We start from the raw sequence: 19525 nt of genomic DNA, 5'->3' as shown, positions 1-19525 counted from the left end.
TGTAATAGAGAGGTAAAGTCCAAGAAAAACACGCACACTTATTCTGACATCCAAAACATGGCGCTGTACTGCGCCATGTGTTTTGCGGTCACTAAGTTGTCAAACGTCAACTTTTGAAAATCAGTGTTACCGCAAAAATCGCAATATGTATTGAGTAGTACAGCGTCATCTCGTTTACCTGTCAAATTTGAAGCACGAAATTGTCCTAGACTCCACACATCTTACTAAATCAAAGTATCTTTTCACATAACAATATACTAATAAAGAATTTTTATTTATTTACTCACTTCCTATTAAAACATAAACTCCACAAATAATACATACTTAGTATTTTAAATAAAATGAGCCGAGAACGTTAAAAAGGTATCGATGTATCGATAAAACCTAGTAACAGTAAAAATCTTCTGGGCAGCACTAAAACCGCCATGTTTAGTTCTAAGATGACGTCACAGTGGCACGCATTATTCGTTGACGTTTCACTTCCATAGGTTTCATATTTCAGTGTATTTACCTAAGTGGAAATGAGAGATGATGTTGGTGATGAACTCCACTTATCACTGAGTGATTGATAAAAACGGTATGATTGATAAAAACTGTCCTATGTCCTTCCTCTCAGGCCTCAAACTATCTCCATGCCATACCAAATTTCACCTAAATCGGTTCAGCGGTGTGTAGAGGGACAGACAGACATAAAAATACATTCGCATTTATAATAAGTAGTAGTAAGAATTATGAAACGGAGTGAAACTAAATTTGTCAAAGGACTGTCTCATTTTAATCATAGACAGAGAAAATCATACTATCTTTGTCTTACACTAGTACTAGCACCCAAAAGAAAAGGATGAGTATAGTTTTCCTGGTTCTTACTGACTGACAAATTAGTTAGACCAACTATAATTATAATTTATTACTTCACTATAGTTCGTTTTTTTTAGCATTAGAAATAAGGTAAACAATCTTGATGTGTCTTTTTATTGAAAATCACGTTTTAAAAATAAGTCACGGCAAATATGTAACAATTATGAATCTAATACGACCATTTATATTCTTCTGCTTTCATAAGTAATAGTTACTGATTAAAAAAAAGCGTTTTTCAATTAAAAGACGTCAAGATCGCTTACCTTTTTTCAAGTTCTTTCTAATGCTAAAAAAACGAACTATAACTATTGCATCCATACCACCATACTTCGAACTTTTTACTACATAAAATCCGTTTTATTAAATAAACTTGAGCGAAAAAAGTCCTAACACTTAATTTTTTGCACCAATTCTAAACCTTATTGCCCACGATTTACAGTAGTTTTTTCCTTATTCTCAATCAGCACTTAAGCCTTTTTAGAATCATGCGTTACGAATCCCAGCCGCGCGCAGTCAGTGCCCGGGCGGCCATCTTGGCGTCAACGCGTTTCTCGTTATTATCGTTAATTTAACCAGTTATTTAACGAAAATGAGTGACTCCGGTAGACGCGGGAAGAATATGATTTGGGAATACTTTGATAAAGTTGACGACGAGAATAAGGAGGCTGAATGTAAATTGTGTCATAACATGTTTAATTATAAGTCGACTTCGCATAACCTCAAAAATCATTTAAAGCATAAGCATAACGATGTGTTTATGAGTATTCCGGTAACTGAGACACCGGGGAGGCTTACGAAAATTAGGAAGAATAGGTCCTCTGTATGGGAATATTTTGAGGTAAGGTACTTTCTATTGTACATTTTCTAACAAGAAATTGACGTTTAAAAGTTAATATGTAGTAAATAAAGAAACGATTTGATGCTGAGCTGGCTGTCGTTGCGTTTCGTTTCTTTATCAACAAAATTGTCTTGAAACGATGGCGATAAACAAGGGTACGATCCATCTGATGCTAGTCACAGAATAAGTAATAGTACTACCGTACAGAAATGACACTTCCTACAAAACCGAAGTTTGACAGCGGTTCAGGGTCGAATCATGATATCCCTTTCTAACTTATGGCAATATCCCTTTCGACTAGGGTTGTCAAAATTCAAGTAATTATCTTATCTGTGGTCGTGCACGCAAAGGGACGTCAAGTTGTGCCAACCCTAATAATTGCTCAAAGCAATGCTGAGCCGAATGGAGCCGAGTTTGCACGAAGTCAGGAGTGTCTCCCCATTGCCACAGGTGTTCGACAATGAGAAGAAAATCGCGAGCTGCAACGAGTGTCAGCGCACCATCTCATACAAGACTACCACCGCCAATCTGAAGACGCATCTCCGACGGGTCCACGAGCACCTATACGCCGAGATGGAGGGGGAGGGGGAGGGGGAAGAGAAAGAAGTGTTTCTTGAGGAAGATGGGGGTAAGTAGTTCATAACTAACTAACTAACTAATATGGCTCAGCGATCAAAAGAGGATCTTGGCCTCCGAAACGAGAGCACGCCACTTTTACCGATCCTGCGCCTTTTCCTGCCAATTATCGGTTCGTACGTAGTTCATACTGGTGTAAAACGTTTTTGACGTGATAACGTCTTATAAATCGATGAACACCGGTAGCATGCACGAAAAAGTGTCACGTTGTGGACAGATCTCCATGGTAAAGTCACGGCCAAAGTATGCAATTTTTCATCAATGTTTTCTTATGACATGACGTTATCACGCAAAATTATCGTCCGTAAACCGACTTTACAGACAACCATTTTTTAGGGTTCCGTACCCAAAGGGTAAAACGGGACCCTATTACTAAGACTTCGCTGTCCGTCCGTCCGTCCGTCCGTCCGTCCGTCTGTCTGTCTGTCACCAGGCTGTATCTCACGAACCGTGATAGCTAGACAGTTGAAATCTTCACAGATGATGTATTTCTGTTGCCGCTATAACAACAAATACTAAAAACAGAATAAAATAAAGATTTAAATGGGGCTCCCATACAAAAAACGTGATTTTTGACCAAAGTTAAGCAACGTCGGGAGTGGTCAGTACTTGGATGGGTGACCGTTTTTTTTTTTGCTTTTTTTTTTTCGTTTTTTTTGCATTATGGTACGGAACCCTTCGTGCGCGAGTCCGACTCGCACTTGCCCGGTTTTTTTATCTACCTACAGTATCTACACCGACTGTACAGTGTACACATCATCTAATTGTATGTTCGTTCTCAAGACTCTAGAGTTTTCCGAAAATAAATATTGATGGCAGTGGCAGCCCCACCCTACATAATATTACGAATAGAGTAGCTACTAGCTAACCTTACAAGTTACATTTTGTCAATATAAAAAAGAGAAAAAAAGTAAGTAGTAGTAAAGAGTGACTTACTTAACTTACGTTACCAGTTATAGTCTTTCGATTTGTAGCTGGCCCCGACAGCTGAAGGACTGTGCACACCGGCTGCGTGTGCGTGACGTGCGCGTGCAGCGTTGTAATATATAGATCCTTATGAGAGACGGCACACCGCTTGCGTGACGTGTGCGTGTGCGGCTCCAACATTTAAGCGCACGCGCACGTGCACGTCACGCACGCGCAAGCCGGTGTGCACAGGCCTTAATCCTTTGTCTATTGCTAAGTAAAACTGCACGTGCTACTTACCTGCAAAAAGGGTCTTAATTATTCTAATTGGCACCTGAGCGCGGGCTAGTCCAACGCTCAAATAAACCAGTGTAGGGGCGCTCTCCGATAACGCGCCTTTATTACGCATCTCCATGATAGATTTTGGACTGGTTCTGTAGCGTTAGCTGTGGTCGAAGGGACCAAACACAGCCTCGCAAAATACTTTTCCATTTTTTTTATTTATTGCAATTTCCATAGGAGCTAGTTGTAATTCAATAACCGGTTAAAGTGACCGAACTATTTTTTATGCAGGTGGTAGCAAGAGGGTTTACTTAACAATAGACAAAGGATTAGCGCTCGAGGCTAGCTACAAATCGAAAGACTATATTCCTTCAATAACGGAACTACGTTAAAATGTGACACAACACCAGTATTTTTATTAAGAAACAACTGCCATTTGAAAACCTATGTAACAAATGTAAATATTAAAAATATAACAAAACATAGTAACGCGTCTAAACATTCATTTGATCTATGCTGCATGTATTGAAATCAGTGCCCTCTATACAAATCTTGCGGAACTGTGAAGCAAAATTACTAAATTACTGCTAGTAATTAGAAATTTAATAATACCTATTATATTTTTAAAATAATTTTCTTGTCTTTATTTATATCCTTAAATGATATCGAAATAATAAAAAATAGTAATTTATGAGTCATTTAATATAACTTGCATGCATTCGGTTTATAACCTCAAAATGGTGTTTCAATGCGTTTTACTTGAATAACGGTAAAAACGGTGTAAAGTTATATTATTAACTTTATTATACTTGTTCGTTAATAAATAGTAACGATAAAAATTATATTCATTCATGACTTAAACTAAAACAAATTTACTGCTAAGCTTAGATTGTCAATATCAGAAATAGAAATAGAAATCGTTTATTTGCAAACCATGGTATATAGTTGGTAAATAAAAACATAGAATCACATGGCACCCTATAAAGGGTATCAATATAGGTATAGGTACCCAGGTACCTGTACCTCCGTACATTTCTTACACCACGTGTATAAAATTAGGTACCTATATACCTACTCTATTTTTTTTAATACAGTTGCTCAAAAAGTGCTACTTTACGTAGCTGTTTAGCGTGCGGAAAGTTGGTTATCTCGAACTAGTGCTTTTTACATTTCCAATTTTTTTTAATTTATACTTGTTCCAATTCACGACTACTTATTGATGAGTGTTAATATTAGTTTCCTTTAAACGTCGTAATCAGCATAAAAACCTACTGTTAATGTAAGAATGTGAAAAATATACATATTTCATATTTTAATACTTACCTCTTCATCATTATAACACGTTTATTTTTTAATATTTAATATTGAAAATTCCGTTCTTAATAAGTTGTCTGAATGGAACGGAATAGCTGCCAAACGCCCATAGATATAATATACTTAAAGACGACGTCTAAGCGAGCTGTCACTGTTACCACTTTTGTTTAGTGTACGATTAACAATGTTTTACTTATTTTTTCGCAACTGTATTAAAAAACGTCGTTCGATACACGTGCGGAAATGTCATTCTTCACTCGTCCCGAGTCTTGCCACTCGCCTGCGGCTCGTGGCAAGATATCTCGGTACTCGTGAAGTAATGACATACCTTCCGCACTAGCATCGAAATGTACTATTCTGTTTCCTTATAATTTACCCACCGCTACCCTCGCCTTAAACATTTTAAAAACTTCTCGGCCATTCGACAGTTTACAAATTCAGCTTATTTTCGTTACCTCACAGATTTTTAGGTTTTTTTATTTATACAAATTTAAGTTTGCGTTCAACCCAAGTTCAACCGTCTCAGATTCAGATTCAGATTCAGATATTTATTAATAAAATTTAGTATTTTACAGGTCAATTTTACAATAGAATAAATAATTAAATTAAATTAAATTATTACAAATTAATTAATTTATATACATTTTACAAATATAGGTACGTACCTATCTGCTTTTTTTATGTGGTTGGGTTGGCAGCCCTACTGACAAAGTCGTCGACGGCATAACACGCCAGTTCAGTTAAAAGTGCTCTGAGTTTCTTATCGAATGTTGTATCGCATGATTCAATTATTTCAGCAGGAAGCGAGTTGTACAATTTTGCCCCAACAACAGCGAGTGACTTTCTAGACTTTGCTAGTTTACATTGCGGGACAATTAAGAGGGGTCTCACTAACCTGTAGGTAGGTACAAGGTACAATATTACAAAATTTTCATTCACTGTAACCATCGGGCCGTCTTAAACTATGCTGGGGCCCTGGGCACTTAAGAATTTGGGGCCCTTTTGGAAAGTAAAGAAAGCTAATTAAACTAACATTTTTCTACTATGATCTTCTATTTATTATGGGTAATCATAATCAAATATACTGTTACTGTGTCCTCCGGGGCCCCCTGAGGATGGGGGCCCTGGGCACGGGCCCCATGTGCCCTTATGGTAAAGACGGTACTGGGTGTAGGTACAAGGTACAATATTACAAAATTTTCATTCACAGTAACGCGTTGAATAACAGCATCAAAAGATTTGTAAGACGAACACATTTCGCTACGTGAGTGTTTTCACGATTCCCACTTACGATATGTCACGCCATATTTAAAATTCGAATCAAAACCACTTTTATTTCATATCTTATTTCTTGAACAATAAAGTCACAAATCCAATGACTAATTAACTTGTTTACATCGTACCAACATTCTAGAAAAGATTAAGCAATCCCAACGACTATTCAAATTTGAGCTTTATAAGTTTGCAATAAGGTTGTGTTTCAATATTTTTATTTTATGTAAATACGTTGTATCATGTAAACACTTGTAAGTAGAGAGCTGTTTTGAAAGGCGAGCTGGCAACGTCGCTGTTTATATTGATCATTCTAAATTTGGACTGAACCGGTCGCCTCGATAAATTCACTACCAAAAGGTTTCATGTGTATATATTCTGTAGCGCTTATAGGTCTTTCTAGTTAATAAAAACGAGTTTCAGGTCTTGAAACTAACCTTAGGCAATTTAGCGTCATTTTATATCTAGTGTGTATTTAGCAAAAAACAAACAAAAGCGTAGAGTCTGTTCGGAAAGAGAAGAGTCGTGGAATGTATGGGGCCCCATGGATAGAGTTTTCTCTACCTAATAAATTTTACTTTTGACGTGATAACGTCTTATAAATCGATGAACATCGGTAGCATGCACGAAAAAGTGTCATGTTGTGGACAAATCTCCATGGTAACGTTGTGGACAGATCTCCATGATAACGTTACGACCACGTTTTCTTATTGCAAAATTATCGTACGTCTAAATAAAAAAAAAACGACTTTATAGTTCATTTTTTTTAGCATTAGAAAGAACTTCTGGTTCCAAATCCGGCACTTTTAGCGGTAATAATTTGAAGTAAATTATATGTGACGTCCCACGGTCAAAGGTACCTTATGGCGGGTATGGAGTTATGCATACCCCAATAATCTACAATAAATAAGCTATCGATAACACAAAAGATCAACCTTCTAGGTTGCGTAGTTACAGAGATATGATTTTTTGAAAATAATGTTGTGAAATGAGCAACTTTACGATAGAGAAGTTTTAAGTTTAGCCGCCTAAAAAACTATGTTCCTGAAGTAAGTTACATAGTTGACTACAAATAATAATACCTTATATATCTGAGATTAAAAAAATATTGCGACTTGTTCTGTAATGCAAATAGAAACTTTTGATATCGACTGATTTATGTGTATACTAACCAATCTCTTGAAATTAAAGTTTTATTTAATTTTCACGATTGATTGCAATGAGCTCTCAAGATTTAAATTTTATCTATTAGAAAACGACACTGACAGACAGTTTAAGCAAAAAACAATACCGATTTAGAGGTGAAAATGTATTTTCTGACTTTTTCATATAAAATCACAAAATTGAATATTTTTACTTTTAATGTGACACACAATCAATTTTTCTGAGCACATATGAAAGAAATTATGTCATTCAAATGAAATAAATCCTAAAACCCCAACTAAATACTATATTTAACCCCTTATGCCACTTTAAACTTACATAACAATAACAGTATTTGCTCCATACATTTACGAAAAGGTACCTTATGGAAATAAATCTAATAATACATCACTACAAAATATCAATCATATTACAGTTTATCTTTTATGAATAGAAAATATTAATTTACATTAAACTGCCCCAAATTTAATTAGTTCTTCGTCATAATAATCTTAAAAAAGACCAATCATTTGTATGTAATGAAAAGGTACCTTGTGATTAAGTTACATGATGAGGCATGATGATGATGGAACAGTTAGGATAAACTAATAATATTTTGGGGTTCAGATGGTATAAATCGTCTATTTCTTATCAATAATATATTTCGGTTGCTATTGAAGATAAGCGGCATTGAGGTTCAATGACCTCAGATATTCCATAAGGTAATGCGTCGGGTATTGGCATTTTTCAGCACCAACCAATGGCTGATTTACTGCATGCGACCAAACCAAATGAAGATTATTCTAGTTAAGAAAGACTTGACGAGTGTAACTTTGGTATAATAGCAGGCTACTTGGATTTGTGATGTCGGTCGATGTACGGTTATAGTATTTGCGAGGCGCCCCAACCAGAACTGAAATTATCAAATTAGTTTTGCAGAATGCTAATACAGTTCTCTACCAAACTTCTTTTCCCGTATTGACTAGTTTTTTTGGGAATTTTCATTCTTTTTTCCATAAGGTACCTTTTCTACTAAACTCTGAGACGACATTACTAGGCTTATAACTAACTTATAACAAAAATAAAAACAGGTAAACAAACGTTACGCATTAAGGTTTCAGATCACACAATAAAAAAAAATTGAGCATTTTTTCACCTCTTTACAAAACATTTCATATCTCCGAAACTAGAAACCCTCATAAGGTACCTTTTCCCGTGGAACGTCACATATGTATTGACCATGCTACATTAGATAATTCAATAATTATTAACAATTAAAGAGCCTGATAAAAACTGCACGCTTGCTTCTGTCGAGTTCTTTCTAATGCAAAAAAAACGAACTATAGAGACAACCATATTTTTTTTTCTTAAAATTTTCTGATAGGGGGCTGTCCATAAATTACGTCATCGATTTTTGACGATTTTGGACCTCCCCCCCCTATAATCATCCAAAAATCATGCTTCAAATGACCCCATTTCCTTCTACTTCATGCTACCGTCATCCGATGTCCAGACCCCCCCCCCTAATTTGAAATGGCGTAATTTATGAATAGCCCCTAGTTCCCGTTTTGTCGATTCGAAATTTCGAAGTCGATTTGAGCATTATTTCGTTTCTCTAATTATGAGTTCCAATTTTAATTAAGGCGGAACCAGGAGTCGTAAACAATCTATGTAAGTACTTAAGTCGAAAATACGTGGTTCTGTGCGCTGTAGAGCCCCCCCTCACAGTTTGGTGAATAGATCCTTTTTGCTAAACTGTGTACTTACTGTGTCCAGTTAGGATCCTTAGGAATAAAAAACCAGTAAATAAGGATATTAGTTTGTATCCTCTATTTTAAGGCTTTTTATTGTTTAGCAGCATATTGTTATTAAAACATTTTTTAACATAACATACCTCTAATAGGATATTACATAATTTAATTTATTTACTCTTCTTATTAACTTGTTTCTTCTGCAGATGTCTTGGTTTGCGGGGATTCTTGCTATATTTATTATGCTCTCGAATAGAATGTTCAATCTTTATCCGTATGAACAAAATCTTAATAAACTTCAAAGGAAAACATTCACACGGCAATTCAAAAGTATCGTCCTCCATAAATTTATATGTGTTCCAAGCGAAGTTCATGGGATCTTTGTCCTGTTTAGCGAAATATTCGCAGTATTTCTGATCCATTAGGTCTACAAAATCTACCAGGTAACCAGGAGGCTTGAGTAGATGGATACTAATTACGTTATCTGCATTATACTTTCGAAAATTTTCAAGCAGCGTCTCCGCATTTTCTTCAACAGGGATATCATAATGTGCGCTCAGTTTTTCTATAAATTTCTCACAAGGATGCTTTTCTAGACACTTCCAAATTAGATATCCAGCTATATATTCAGTTGACGGCCATTGGATTTTAATATCACTGACTCCGGCACCTAATATTCGTTTCAATTGATCGCCTTCCATTTCATCTTTCTTTTCAGTGTCCGCTTTCATGTATTCGCTTATCTTGTACAACGTTGTTTTCAAGTCTTCGCTGTCGCCATCTTTGTGTACTAAATTTACTAGAAATAGGCGACGGAAGGATCGAGCGAACATGATGGGTGTTGGTTTTTCGCAACAGTTACCTCCTAGGCGGCGACATTCATCGAAATACACTTCCAAGCAGTCCTTGCTTAAAACCTTCGTGTGAAGGTACTGAACGTTTTCCTTCTTTAAATCTTCGAATAGAGAAAATGCTGATTTTATATTCACTTTAAGTCCATCAACGAATTGAGCTTCAATTGCATTCCCACGCTTATCTTTCAGATTTAAGTCTTGAAGATATTCTAAAACATCAGACAATATTTTATTCTGCCGATCCGTTCCTTTATAAGCATTTGCCAGTGACTTTGAAGCTAATATGTCGGAAATGCTGCTCATGTTGGCTACAAATTCTACTGTATCTTTTATATTTTGGTTGGCCATGTTAGAAATAACATGCAAATTCATCGCAGCGGCGACACTATTGCTAAATATTTGAATTGCCAAATTGACATCATTTATCGCATCTCCAGAGGGTCTTACATGTTCATCCGTGATTTTAGGCATCAGACTTAAGTCATGATCGCTGTCTTTGTCATAAATCTTTAATATATGACTCCATTTAGCAACTTTTGACCCTATGTGGAAGTTACTTTTCATTAGCGCGTCTCTAGCACTCTTAAAGAGGTGCCTCACGTCATAAAAGTGGTAGATTTTTCTCTCATCCATTTCGAAATAGTGTTCACCGTCTGGTAAAGAAACATCCATGAATTCATTCTCTAAATCGACTACTAGAGCTTTGATGTCCAGTCCTATATCAAACATTATTCCCATGACGTTGTGCATCCATTCCTTCAGCTCCGGATACCGGCGTTTCTCCGTCATGAATGAGAATGAAACAGGCTGCGTCCACTTCGAATATAAACCTCTAATCATCAGCACACCTGCATATTCAGCCGGCTCAGGCCCTAAAACTTGATCGATCTCTTGCATCCCACATAAAAAGTCATTGTTCACTTCGTACCACAGATTCTTGCTAACTCTCATCACATCAAAGCATAAAGCACACAACTTCTCCTTCTCTGACATCTTACTCACTTTTACTTTCAAGTATTCCATCAAGTTTGGATTGGTTCCAGTTCTGGCCGGCATTTGTAATCGTTTCAGCGTGGTCTTGGATGGCAAATTGAAGATCTTCTCAACAAACTTGTAAGATTCCGTATTGCTTAGACACAAATTCAGAGCAAACACTTTGAAATCAGTTCCGTATCGGTTCCCTTTAAATTTTTCTTGTATATGTGAGTGTGTCTTTACAATATGAGCGATCTTCTCGTTTAGATAACCGTCGCAACATTGCATGAATCTACTCTTGTCCATTGAAGCGTTGCTCAACAACTTAGTCTTTCTGTTCGCTTCTCTGATTTCTGCCTTCATCTTCTTCTTTATTGGGTCTGTGAAGACCGCTATAAGAGGTGCCGTGGTTTGCGTTTGAGCTAATTTGGTTGTCTTTTGTTCATTGATTCCTTGCGCTATATATATATGTTCGGTACCAGTAACACAAGCAACGTTTAAGTACATCTTTTTACGAGACAACGTTTGAGTTGATGTTGTGTGTACTCCGGGCTCAGGTTTGATAGCTAGATGATCTACGTCTCTACATTGGGTTTCTATGTGTAAAGGTTCTATTGGTTCTTTTTTGATGTTGATTAAGTCTTCGTTCATTGGTTCAGCGATAGCTAGAGGATCATTGTCTCGATATTGGGTTTCTAAATATTCTTCTATCATTGGTTCATCTTTGACTATTAAGTCTGTAGTCGGTTCTTCAGGTTCTATTTTGATTTGTATTGTTTCAGTTGTGACTATGTTGGATTGTATGTCTAAGCGGGGTTGTTTGCTATAGGTTTGTATGTTCGTATCTTCTGGTTTCCTTTTCAGTTGAAGCGTTGACGTTGGCTCTGGGGGTATGGATTGTGATTAATAATGAATAGAAATATCTACAGCTTTTATTCTTCAAGAATAATATAGACAAGATAGAGATACTTACGCTTCTCGATGGTGGGAAGTGCGTCCCCCCTCAACGCTCTCTTGACGGTGTACTGGTTAGGGGAGAAGTGGTCTGAACAGACCCGGTCTTTAGCTGTCGGCTCCATGTCAGGACGGTTGATCAGATGTAGCCATTTTGTGCGCCTGTAGGAGAGCCACCAATTTTAAAATACTTAGGACGCTAAAATACAAAAAAAAAAGGAATATAAAGTGTATGTACGTAAGTAAGTAAACTATTATCGCACCACCAAAGAAAACAAGTAGTGTGTTGCGCTTATTATAGTAAAGAATAGGGAATAACTATCTATCCACAAATATTATCGTAGTTTTATCTAGCCTCCTAAGGCCCACGGTCCTACCTATAGCACTTCTTCAGTTCGATGAAACCATATTCAATTGGAACAGAGTCGCATTTCTTTTGTTTCGCAAAATTTTCAAACAAATAAATCAACTCTATTCCCTGTACTATAGGTTCAAACTTCACTGGCAAGTTTCGGGTTTTTCATTTGTATGGCTGGGCCTTAAGGAGGCTAGAGAAAATAAAATCGGCTGGGTGGTGGGTGCGCGTGTGTGCGATTTTAAATTATTGATTTTAAAATATAGAGTGGCCCCTAAGATGATAGCACGAATACCACCCTTACGTAAGTTGTGCTCACTGCATATACAGTGTGAGTCTTTTTAATGTGCACATCGGAAAATCCGAGAAACTACGACAAATTTTATCGAGGAAAAAAAGGTTAAAAAATTTTTTTTTGCCCTTACAATTTTTTTATGATTTTTTCAAGGTTTTTTTTCGCAATTCCATACTACATGTAAATAAAACGTAACGGCTCTTAAACTACATGGCCTATCGACACGAAACAAAAACAATAATGATCAAGGATAACAGGCTAAGGACATAAGATAATAATTCTAAAAAAAAAATCTCCCTCAATTTATTATTACAAGATTTTTACGGAAATTTTGTTTATTTTTCCTACTTTTTTTTAGAAAATGTAAGTTATCTCAATAAAATGTCCCATTTATCTAACATTTTTATTAATTCACGTTATTCTACACCGTATTAGCTTTCTAACAGTAAAATTACCACGTTTATGACTTAGATAAAACATTTGTTATCAGCGGTCAAACAATGGCCTTACCAAGTGCGCAATGGGCGCGTGCAACAAAGGCGCAGGTAGAGACCGTAATCTGACAGTTACTGTAAATGCTACCGAGGGTTTGAAAGTGTCAAGTTTTTTTTGGTTTATTAAAATACAAGACATTGTAACATAAATCAAATTTTAATTGCAAATTTTAATAAATTACATCAAGTTTTCAAAATGGCCACCACGTTGTTGAAGACACAAAGACGCCCGTTTTGAAATCTGATGTGTAGCTCTCCGTATCATTGCGGGATCATTTTTAATGTCGTTCGCACAGTTCATAATGCGTTCTTGTAAATCCACCTCATTTTGAATAGGGGTGCTGTAGACGCGCTGTTTCATCGTGCCCCACAAAAAGTAATCAAGGGGCGTCATATCGGGCGACCGTGGCGGCCAACCTACAGGCCCTTGCCGACCAATCCATTGATGAGGATAGGTATTGTTCAAGAATGCCCTTACATCTAGCGCGTAATGGGCAGGGCAACCATCCATCTGCAGAAACATCCTTCGGCGTAATGCGAGTGGCACGTCTTCCAGCAGGTCCGGCAAATCATCCCTTAAGAGTTCTAAAAATCTTGCTCCGTTCAAGATTCTCGGCAGTATTAATTGGCCCAACCAAAATGTCGTCAATGAGAGCCGCCCAAACATTAACTGAGAACCTCACTTGAAAACCAGAGGGTCGTTTTAATTTTGGATTCTCGCCCTTGGGACACCATCGGTGCAAATTACGATAATTTGTAATGCCGTCTCTCGTAAATGTAGCTTCATCCATCCACAGTATTGTTCTCATGAATTCAGGATTTTCCCTTATTTTAGCCAGGATCCAGCCACAGCCAGCCAGTCTACGTCGTCATGAAGATGTTGCACTCTTCGGTAATGGTAAGGATGCAAACCTTCTTTTCTTAAAATCCGCCACACCGATTTCTGTGATAATCCGAATTGCAGGGCCAGACGCCTAGTACTAATGCTCGGATTTGCGAATAAAGCATTTAGTACTGCTTCTTCGACAGCGACATCGATGATTTGTTGCGGCTCGCAGCGATCTCTGCCGTTTCTGAGACCAATGCGGGCCAATTTTCTGTGGATTTCTTGGAAGTTGCGTTCAGACGGCACCGGTATCCGGTTTGGAAATGCACCAATGTAACGCGTGCACGCACGCGTGCTCTTCTAGCAATTCCATAATAAAAATGGATGTCGGATATGTGTCTCGCAGGAATCTCACTTAAACGCGGCATCGTAAGAGCACTCGAAAACACCCGTACGTAATTACGACACGAATGAATGAAAACGGCAAAGAGTAGGAAAAGAGTAGTAGCAGCGGTGAAAACTTCAGAGCGACTGTCAGTAGATTAGCCTTAGCCTACCCTTATGTAGTCTTAGCCTTATCTCAAAACCCTGTGGTGTTTTTAGGTACAGCGCCAATACTATACTTGCACCTTTGTTGCACGCGCCCATTACGCACTTGGTAAGGCCATTGTTTGACCGCGGATAACAAATGTTTTATCTAAGTCATAAACGTGGTAATTTTACTGTTTGAAAGCTAATACGGTGTAGAATAACGTGAATTAATAAAAATGTTAGATAAATGGGACATTTTATTGAGATAACTTACATTTTCTAAAAAAAAGTAGGAAAAATAAACAAAATTTCCGTAAAAATCATGTAATAATAAATTGAGGGTGAATTTTTTTTTTTGAATTATTATTTTATGTCCTTAGCCTGTTATCCTTGATCATTATTGTTTTTGTTTCGTGTCGATAGGCCATGTAGTTTAAGAGCAGTTACGTTTTATTTACATGTAGTATGGAATTGCGAAAAAAAAACTTTAAAAAATCATAAAAAAAATCTAAGAGCAATAAAAAAATTTTTTACCTTTTTTACGTCGATAAAATTTGTCGTAGTTTCTCGGATTTTCCGATGTGCACATTAAAAAGACTCACACTGTATATGTCGGCGGCCGATCGTAAGATCAGGCATATCGTGAAATTCCTAGGCATATCGTGAAACGTGAAAATCTTTGACTCGTTCCCTGAGTCGACGGAGCCCCGCTCCTATTTCTGGGCAGTTTGCCCTTCGGGCATCTGAAGCAGAAGCAACCTAACGAACCTATCCTACCTATGTATTGGTTTAATGTGACTATCGTCAAAACATTACACAAGAACATTACGATCTGCCTGAACGTACGATCGGCCTACGACATATATATTGCTACGTCGGGGAGTCAGAGGGGCGATCGCGACGAAATTCGTAAATTACGGGTATTTTTCTCTTTTATTCCAAAGAAGGCGTAATTAGAGTGACAGAGAAAGAAACCCGCTATTTGCGAACTTCGATTTTATCAGTTATTATAACCCAGTATCCCGCAAATCCGGAGGCGAAGGGCGCGTCAAGGTCGGGCTCCGACTCAAGGTCAACATTTACCTTCAGCCTCCGTCAATATTTGCGAACTGCGCAATATGACGCACATGGCCCAATATCGAACAATGCTTATAAGATGTCACAGCGATACGATACCGATCTATCAGTGTGTAAAGTCACATTTCTTTTACCGAAAAACGTCACTTTTTAATTAACGCTGGCAGAACGCCCTCCGTAATGTATGTATGTATTCGTACTTACCTATGTACTACCTCCAAGCTATAGTTCGTTTTTTTTAGCATTAGAAAAAACTTGAAAGAAAGGTAAGCGATCTTGACATGTGTTTTAATTGAAAAACGCTTTTTAAAAATCAATAACTATTACTTATGAAAGCAGAAGAATATAAATGATCGTATTAGATTCATAATTGTTACATATTTGCCGTAACTTATTTTTAAAATGTGTTTTTCAATTAAAAGACGCATCAAGATTGGTTACCTTATTTCTAATGCTAAAAAAACGAACTAAGTTGGCAGTGATTTTGATGGCCCAGACTGTGCAAGTGTTATTTTAAACGGCAAATTTCTATGAAATGATGACGTTTAAATAACACATGCGCAGTCTGGTCTGTACTATCAAAATCACTGCAGACTTATCTTGGTCTAACTATCACTCTTGCATTCGATCATTATTATGTAAGTAGATGGAATAAATTTAAAAGTGGAAAAATTACTGCCTTCGGTGAGACTTGAACTCACGGCCGCTGGATCGATACTCCAGCGCTCTGCCATCTGAGCCACCAAGACCTCATATCCATAGCCAGCAAATCGCTATCGCTAATCGTTCGCAGACGTTTCTGCTTGTTAAAAATTAAATAAGTTTTTGGCAAAAATTTAATTTTTGGTAGAAGTTTTTATTGCTAACTGTACGTTTCTTTCCACAGACAACTAATACTCATCGAGACAATTTAAAATAATTACAATTAGGTTGCGTTGTTTTATCACAGAGTTCCTATGGCCACCTCCTGTCTCCGTCATCAGATCAGCTCGATGGTACCATAATATTGCATTGTCACCCGACTTACATTGTACTTTGTAAGTCGGGCAAGGCTCGGAACCGGTTTTATTGAAAAACCCGAAATAGGCCAATACATATTTTTAATTATTTTATGCTTACGTAGGATTTGAATCATGTATTTGGGTAACAACTAAGCAGGCCACTGACGAGCCTTCCAGATGGATGCCGTTACAATGGATTCATCTAAATGGACGGCATCCTAATATTAAACATTGTACGTTTTTGACATTCACGGACTTCACGGTCCGATTTTGGATTGCAGCCACGCTATTTGGACTGTTGGAAGGCTCGTCAGTGGCCACCTTTAGTATTATTAAATGGGGTTGGCAACTGTCAAAGGTTTGCATAGATGGCGCCATCATAGCTTGCCCCTTTTTCTATCAGATTTGGCTTAAAGGGCTGGCATCCAGGGTATTAAAAAAACATAAATTTGACATAATTCTAGGGATTGACAAGGCAAGCTATGATGGCGCCATCTGCTAAACACTTCCACCGGCCAACCCCATTGTCCCATTAATAATGAAATAAAATAAACCAAAAAGAACGAAATAATAACGGTATTTTTTGTATGAAGAAAAAACCGGTTCCGAGCCTTGAAGTCGGGAAGTGGGTCAAATTTAATTTGCAAGATTTGACCCGTACAATACAAACATAATAGTTACATAACTACCTACATATATATACTTACATATAGTTCGTTTTTTTTTAGCATTAGAAATAAGGTAAGTAAACAATCTTGATGTTTCTTTTAATTGAAAAACACATTTTAAAAATAAGTTACCGCAAATATGTAACAATTATGAAACTAATATGATAATTTGTATTCTTCTGCTTTCATAAGTAACAGTTACTGATTTTTAAAAAGCGTTTTTCAATTAAAAGTCATGTCAAGATCGCTTACCTTCTTTCAAGTTCTTTCTAATGCTAAAAAAAATGAACTATAGGTACATTGCCAGTTAAATAAATCTGGTAATTAGATGGAATAAGTCAATTACCAACCTTAACGGCTCCCTGGGGAACTCATAAAACACCTTTCCGGGTTGCCCCTGTTCGGTGTTGACACATTCGGGCACACAGCATTGGAGTTTTGACGGCCCGCCCCACGATTCTGTGGGACAATACTATGTTATAGTCGGACAAGAAATTGTAGAAAATTATCGAGGGCGCCACAGTGGCGGATTTGCCCTATGGCCCAGTCAGTAGGCCCGGGCCTAGGGCGGCAAAAAATTAGGGGCGGCAATTGTGACAAAAAATCCGCTGATGATAACAAGAAATAACTTAAAATGTAGTCAATAATCAATATGATGGGTGCTGCGAAAAGGGTGGCTATAGGGCCTGGAGCCTATTAGGGCGGCGAAGACTACAAATCCGCCACTGGCGCCACTTCCTACGTAACTGTCACATTTTTGACATAAAATGCTTAAACATGACAACAATTTAGTGTGGTAATTTTTAGTTCCATTTTGTTTAATTTTATATTTTATGTTGCACTATACTTAGTCATATTTTACGTTAAAAATATCCGGGCGTGGCTCACTCCGCGATTTCGGCGAGTCGCTAAGAAGCGGCCACACCATGACACCAGTTTTGATGTCTAGCAGTAGTAGTCGCCGCGCACCACTAAAAATTCGTTTTTTTAGCATTAGAAAAAAGGTAAATAATCTTGATGTGTCTTTTAATTGAAAAACACGTTTTAAAAATAAGCCACGGCAAATATGTAACAATTATGAATCTAATACGATCATTTATTTTATATTCTTCTGCTTTCATGAGTTACTGATTTTTAAAAACCGTTTTTCAATTAAAAGATAATTATGTCAAGATCGCTTACTAATGCTAAAAAAATTAACTACTTATAGTAGGAAGTTCCCTTTCTGTACGGTAGTACTATTACCTACTTATACTGTGGTCTGTGATAATAGCGTAATTTCAAACTCACCGGCTGTGGTCATATTGGTCTTTCTTACAGAGCTCGAACTCCTGGTACCGCTGGTACCGGCTTCAGATTCAAGCATCTTCTAAACCTGTTTATAATGTAAATACATACTTAATACTAATGTAGTGCATATTTAAGGCCTCATTCGCACGAGCGCTTTTAACCTTTTGGAGAGCTTTTGGACGGCAATGACCGATATATTCGCACCGCAGGTCCAACGCCAAAGACGGATTTATCGGTCACAGACCACAAAGCAACATAGACCTACGTGCATATATGCATAAAGTTCAATTTCAGTTTTGACACTTCGGTGACGTGGCGTCTGAGTGACAGTTTTTGTGTTTTTGACACGGCGTCGAAAAGGTTAAAGCGCCACCGCCATCGTGTGAATAAATGAATAAATTTGTGTCATTCAAAGCGAAGTGCGAATGAGGCCTAAAAGTAGGTGTTTTTATTTTAATAACAGATTTTCTCAAAGTGACAGCCCTAAGGCCCCTAACACTTTTGAAAATGGTACAAAAAGTAGCAAAAAACACTAAAATGCGTAAACAATAATCTTACCTGGTCTACATATAAGTACACATAACCTTTCCAAATATTTTCGTTAAGCCAAACTACAACAAATTAACTAAAATCCTTTAAATCTTATTAAAAACATTAAATAACGCCACAGAACACTCACTTCTTACCACGCGAAGGGTAAAACTGAACGGCGAACGACCTGCTTCTATGTGTGAGAACGACAGACAGACAACACTCACACAAAATGTCACATCATTTATGAAACTAGTATTGAGATAAGCCGTTTTAGCATTAAACAACTGACTCGGCCGAGCAAAGGGTGAATAACACAATCAAAAGAAGACTTTAAGGCGCAGGCATAAAGTTTATATTTGATTGCTGTACGGTCCACACACATGGAAGGAATTCAAAATGGCTGCCGCTCGCAGCGCAGAGCAGCGTCACTTCATAGCAGTGGCGATGCCGCGTCGCGTTTTCAATACATTCAAGTCATTCAACCACGCCTTTCCACACGGTCATAAACATGTAAACAGCTTTGTGTCTTATGTCAATGAGATAAGGTGGAAGTATGTATACATGTTTATGATTGAGAAACTAGGCGCGATAGAGATCCGTGTAGATTTTTCCGCGTTATTGCGAATTGCGATGTAGTGTAAAATAAAAATGTACTCGCTGGCGGTAATCGT

General features: G+C 37.4%; 1 protein-coding gene across 1 annotated transcript; it reads right to left on the bottom strand.

Moving 5' to 3' along the window:
- Window positions 1-9150: 9150 nt before the first annotated feature.
- Window positions 9151-18986, bottom strand: LOC134803240 (uncharacterized). Its single transcript, XM_063775937.1, has 5 exons — window positions 18879-18986; window positions 18321-18405; window positions 17381-17489; window positions 11803-11945; window positions 9151-11713 (listed from the first exon to the last, which is right to left on the bottom strand). Exons 2-5 carry the CDS (start codon window positions 18394-18396, stop codon window positions 9171-9173), a joined length of 2871 nt encoding a protein of 956 aa, XP_063632007.1. The 5' UTR covers window positions 18397-18405; window positions 18879-18986; the 3' UTR covers window positions 9151-9170.
- Window positions 18987-19525: the final 539 nt, after the last annotated feature.

Source organism: Cydia splendana, chromosome 26, assembly GCF_910591565.1.
Source record: "Cydia splendana chromosome 26, ilCydSple1.2, whole genome shotgun sequence".
NCBI lineage: Eukaryota > Metazoa > Arthropoda > Insecta > Lepidoptera > Tortricidae > Cydia > Cydia splendana.
This window is presented reverse-complemented; position numbering and strand designations above follow the sequence as displayed.

Excerpts from the sequence above, each read along its gene's own strand:
- LOC134803240 (XM_063775937.1), bottom strand. The coding sequence starts at position 18,396 with ATGCTTGAATCTGAAGCCGGTACCAGCGGTACCAGGAGTTCGAGCTCT. Across the intron at positions 17,490-18,320 it reads GACCAATATGACCACAGCCG|AATCGTGGGGCGGGCCGTCA; the intron begins GTGAGTTTGAAA and ends ATTGTCCCACAG. Across the intron at positions 11,714-11,802 it reads ACTTCCCACCATCGAGAAGC|AGCCAACGTCAACGCTTCAA; the intron begins GTAAGTATCTCT and ends CCATACCCCCAG.